Genomic DNA, 4,964 nt, shown 5'->3' with positions numbered 1-4,964 from the left:
TTTTTTAAAATTTATTAAAAAAAAGGAGAACCAAATCTACTTTCATGAAAGGTTGAAAAAGAATAAAATTTAAAAAAAATCTAATTTTATAAATTATTTTAAATAAAATAAATATAATCAAAAGAACAGGGATTAGACAAGATAAATAAAAAAATTAATTGAGAAAATAAAAAAAAAACTAAATAATAATCAAAAGAATAAGGACTAAAATTATATAAAAATTAAATTTTAATCAAGTTCTAGAGATAAAATTAAAGAAAAAAATTCAAAATAAAATATGAAACAACCAAAAAGATTAAATTTGATATCATCAACAAATAATAAGATATTTTTTAATTTTAGATGATTTATAGAAAGTGTTTTTCAAAAAAAAAACTCTTCCCTTAAAACTAAACTAATGTTTTTAATTGAAAATTATTTTTTATCAAAATTTTTTGAATAAAAGACAAATATAAAAAAATTAGAAAAGTAATTTTTTTAAAAAAGAAAAACTTTCCATGAAAAAGACTCTCATAAGAAATGGTCTTGGATTGCCCAAACAGGTGCCCTAAACGTTTGAAGATTGTCATTGAAAATCCAAGAAACTCCAATGTGTGTTTTTGATGAACCAAAGTCAGTCATTGAAAAAAATAATAAAAAAACAATTTGATTTCAGAAATTCAAGATAGTACCAAGCCCGAGGGTACGTATACTTCCAATTTTCAGCATGTGGTACAAGTCAGGGACAGATGGAAGCAATCTCTCCGCACAATCTGATTCCGTTCAAACACATGCAAGCATTTGGACCGACATGATAAAGAAGAAAAATAATTAATTTTTCACGAACGGGAGAGGCACGACGGAGGACGTTTCTTCTAGCATTTCTTTGCTCTTAGCGATATAAATATAAATATAAATATACAGAATAAGAGTATCGCCTTAATAAAGCAGGTGCGTGCCATGTGAACTAGGTTATAACTAGGAGCATGGGAAGAGAACATTAAGAGATCCCTCATGGCTTGGAATAGAAAAGGTCACTCTCTTCTTCTTGAAAAGTATAGAGCGCCTCCAGCTTTTTTCTTGCCCTTTTAGCTTAACATCAACTTTTTTGTGCTATCTGTCTGATTCATGCTGCTCCGCGGCCCGCAGTCCAATAAAAATCAATGACCAGTAGTACTGAAATGTTACATTTTTTTAATTGAATCTGAAACTCAGGTTTCCTCGACAGAAATTTTCAAATCTGATGGCATCCTCGTGCTATTAGCCTATTACCACTTCCACATGCCATGAAAAGTCATTAATAGGCAATAAAGATGATTCGAGATTCCTTCCATAGAAATGCCCAAGACTGTCTCGAGGCAGTCAAGCAAATTGCGCAGCCAGGCTGCCTCACGTGTCTATTTATTTTTTTAACGTGTTTAAAAGTATACCACTTCCACATGCCATGAAAAGTCATTAAAAATATATTAAAAGATATTTTTTTATTTTTTAAAAATTATGTTTAATATTAAGGCATCAAAATAATCTAAAACATAAAAATAAAATAAAATTTATTTTTTAAAAATATTTTTAAAACATAAAAATATACAGGGGCATCCAGCGCTGAGCCACAACCAGTATCCGGTTAAAATCACCCAGAGAATTGTTGATGGAAGTTTTTGCAAAAAATAAAAAATTAACAAAAAAAAATATGGGAAGAGTAAGGCTAGGTGCCCGGCCCTCTTCCAGAAAGCCCAGCAGCCGACCTACTTAAAAAAGCACTATCTACTAGTTCGCTTAAGCGGCCCAGTTATCTAGAAATAATCCAAGGCCCATCAATGGCCAGTCATCATCATCATCATGGTGCATGAGAGAGCGAGGCCTGCTTTACTGAAATGCGATCAAACAAGAACACGCCTTTTTACACATAGCTGTATCCAGTTCTGAGCCCTAACAGAAGACTCAGGTCTGATAAGAATTTGATTGCAAGGGCCAGTAAAAAGCTGGGGCCATAACATTACACATCCAATCAAAGAGTCAGTTTCATGATGGGTTTGATCTACACTCTGCACATCACTTGTAGACTGTTACATAGCTATTCATTCCAACTTGCAGGTTAGCGATGCAAAGAAATGAGCTTCGTTGCTCTTGCTTGTCGTTGAAGAACTCTATTGTTCAAATGAGAGGGAACACGGAGGTTAACTTCCACAAGCCATGCACTCTTCCCGGTTCTGCAATGAGCATGCTGCCTGCTTCATGTCAGAACTAGCATCATCCTCTGCCTTGTTAGCATTTTCCTGTTCCATCACAAAACAACAAATTCTGTCAACAATCACGTAAAAATATTTGCTTTTACGGAAAATCCAATCTATTTAGGTAAAACTGCAAATCATAGTCTAAAATGGAAAGATTGAATATATACATATATATATATATATATAGATGCGCGCTTAAAAAATAAATGGTTAGTAGTGAAACCATGTTTGAATTTCTACTTCTTTCCATATTTGCTTTAGGGTATTTTTAGAATTATAATAATGATAGCGGTTCAAAATATTTTTTATTTAAAAATACATCAAAATAAAATAAAATTATTTTTTAAAATTTATTTTTTACATCTATACATCAAAACAATATGAAAATATAAAAAGAAAATTCATTTTAAACAAAAAGAAAATTCAAATTTTGAAGGATGCACTGTGTTCCCCAAACACTCTCTTGGTCTCCATTCTCAAAATGGATTTTGTACCTTCAACACTAAGAGCTATAAATGAAAAAGATTTATGGAACATTTGAACATGATCTAATGATATAAGGAAGAGAAATTCACATACATTGTTGAGAACAGTTGTGTTAACAGTGAATTTGATAGCATCTGCAGCAGCACGTGTTCTCAGGTAGTACATACCTGTTTTCAGGCCCTGTACAGAAAACATGACGAAACCGATAATAAACATATCAATGGATACACCCAAAACGCACTTTGAACAATCATAGCATAGAGAAAAATATGTTAAACTAGCCACATGAGCTCTAATCATGTCCTGTCAACAAAGCCATGGAGTAGGCTACGTGCTATACTGTTTTCTTTTCCCAGTGACAGGTTACGCAGCCTTGGTAGCAACATGAAGTGCAAAATTGATCAGGAGTGGTGCACTGTAATGAGCATGCAGTGTATTCATACTGCAAATGAATAAATATAAGCATCATACCTTTGACCAAGCATGGAAATGCAGGGAAGTTAGTTTCCCAAGATCAGGTTGCTCCATGTGAATATTCAGACTCTGACTTTGGTCTATGTAGCATCCACGATCAGCAGCCATGTCAACCAGTGTCTTTTGCTTGATTTCCCACACCGTCCTGGTATCACACAGTAATTCTGCCTTGGCATGAAAAGATACAAATATGCTACTAAATATAGAATATAGACAAGATGAAGATAACCGTACTTATAGATAGCTTTTAGCTGATCGGGAATCTCAGGGATTTTTGAAACCGAGCCATTTTCATTTATTATCTTGTTTTTAAGAACAGGTGACCAGAGACCCATCTCCGTTAAATCATGAAGAAGGTGTTTGTTCATCACAACAAATTCACCGCTGAAAATGAAAGTGGTTAGATGGCAGAGGGAAGAAGAACCACACTTCACAGAAATCAGCCTGGTAAAGCAAAACAAACCTTAAAACTCTGCGGCTATAGATATTGGATGTATAAGGCTCAAAACATTCATTGTTGCCAAGTATCTGACTTGTTGAAGCAGTGGGCATAGGTGCTATGAGAAGGGAATTTCTTACACCACTTTTGGAGATCATTTCCCTAAGAACATCCCAATCCCACCTATCTGATGGTGTCACACCCCACATGTCCATCTGCAAAATCCCCTGAAAGAAAAGAAATTTTGCTCAAGTTCTAGCAATCTTATATTTCATGTCTTCTCGAGGGCATGTAACAAGGCATCCAAAAGAATATGACATAGGCAAAATGCCATATCTTGGGTGATTTCTTTGCATGATGAGTCATTTTGAGGAAGAAAAAGGAGCAAAAAGATCACCCTTCTCTATGTATTTCTCATGCATTAACAATATAAGAATGAGACTACTTCCTAGACCAAGCTCACCGTGTTATCCCTTTTGAAACATCTCTCAAATTCTTCTGAACATTAAATCTAACATTTGCACCATCCTATAAAGCCAAGGCATGAACCAAAGAAACAAGATAGCAGAGGTCATCTAGTTGAAAATCAGACACCAAGGCACGCCATCTTAAACGTCTCTGGAATACATTCACCGAAACTGATAAAGTCAGAGACCCTTACCTTGCTTACAGGGCTTCCACAATATGTTTCATAAGGGCCATCTTTAGCAGCCAGCTCAGAAGAAGATCTCAGAGCATGGTAGTATATGGTTTCAAATATGTCTTTGTTTAGCCTCTTTGCCTGTTACAAACAAGTGAAAAAATCAGTCTGGATGAACAATGCAAATGAAACCATATCATATTTAAGAGAAGCAAATTAATACCTCTGGTGAATCAAATGGCATGCCAAGCAAAATGAAGGTATCAGCAAGACCTTGAACACCAATACCAATTGGTCTGTGTCTTAAATTTGACCTCCTTGCAGTTTCAACGGGATAGTAATTAACATCTATGATTTTATTAAGATTTGCAGTGATCGTCGCTGTAACCTAAGACAGCAACAAAAGTTTATAAGAAACCAAAGTCTCCCGGATAGAATAATTCGGATTTCTTAAAAGATAAAAAGATACTGTGCTAATTATACTGTGCTATCTTAAATATATCTAGTGTAAGTGAGTTTCTAGAAACAAATGTACATCAGCATGCTTGTCACTATGTGCAACAAGTTAAATTTAGAGATCTACATTCTAACTAAACAAACCTCTGCTAGTTTTTCAAAATCAAAGTATCTGTTCTTTGATTCTCTACTTCCAACCATCTTGGAAGACTCTGATTCCGCAGGTACCCCCTACAGAAAGAAGTAAAGATTGTTG

At 34.5% G+C, this 4,964-nt stretch overlaps 1 protein-coding gene across 1 annotated transcript in view; it reads right to left on the bottom strand.

The window, feature by feature from the left end:
* Nucleotides 1–1,824: 1,824 nt before the first annotated feature.
* LOC105139497 (ribonucleoside-diphosphate reductase large subunit-like) overlaps nucleotides 1,825–4,964 on the bottom strand; it is a 24,791-nt gene continuing 21,651 nt past the window's right edge. The window contains exons 2-9 of the mRNA XM_011045958.1: nucleotides 4,853–4,957; nucleotides 4,476–4,640; nucleotides 4,274–4,393; nucleotides 3,637–3,839; nucleotides 3,408–3,557; nucleotides 3,171–3,318; nucleotides 2,793–2,879; nucleotides 1,825–2,255 (exon numbers count right to left, since the gene is read on the bottom strand). Of these exons, the coding sequence (XP_011044260.1) occupies nucleotides 2,157–2,255; nucleotides 2,793–2,879; nucleotides 3,171–3,318; nucleotides 3,408–3,557; nucleotides 3,637–3,839; nucleotides 4,274–4,393; nucleotides 4,476–4,640; nucleotides 4,853–4,909 (1,029 nt within the window). The 5' untranslated portion in view covers nucleotides 4,910–4,957 and the 3' untranslated portion in view covers nucleotides 1,825–2,156. The remainder of the gene's footprint in view (nucleotides 2,256–2,792; nucleotides 2,880–3,170; nucleotides 3,319–3,407; nucleotides 3,558–3,636; nucleotides 3,840–4,273; nucleotides 4,394–4,475; nucleotides 4,641–4,852; nucleotides 4,958–4,964) is intronic.

The sequence above is a fragment of the Populus euphratica genome, unplaced genomic scaffold (genome assembly GCF_000495115.2).
Source record: "Populus euphratica unplaced genomic scaffold, PopEup_1.0 scaffold202.1, whole genome shotgun sequence".
NCBI classification, from domain to species: Eukaryota; Viridiplantae; Streptophyta; class Magnoliopsida; order Malpighiales; family Salicaceae; genus Populus; species Populus euphratica.
Note: the sequence above shows the minus strand (reverse complement) of the source record. Positions and strands in the feature narration are given on the sequence as shown.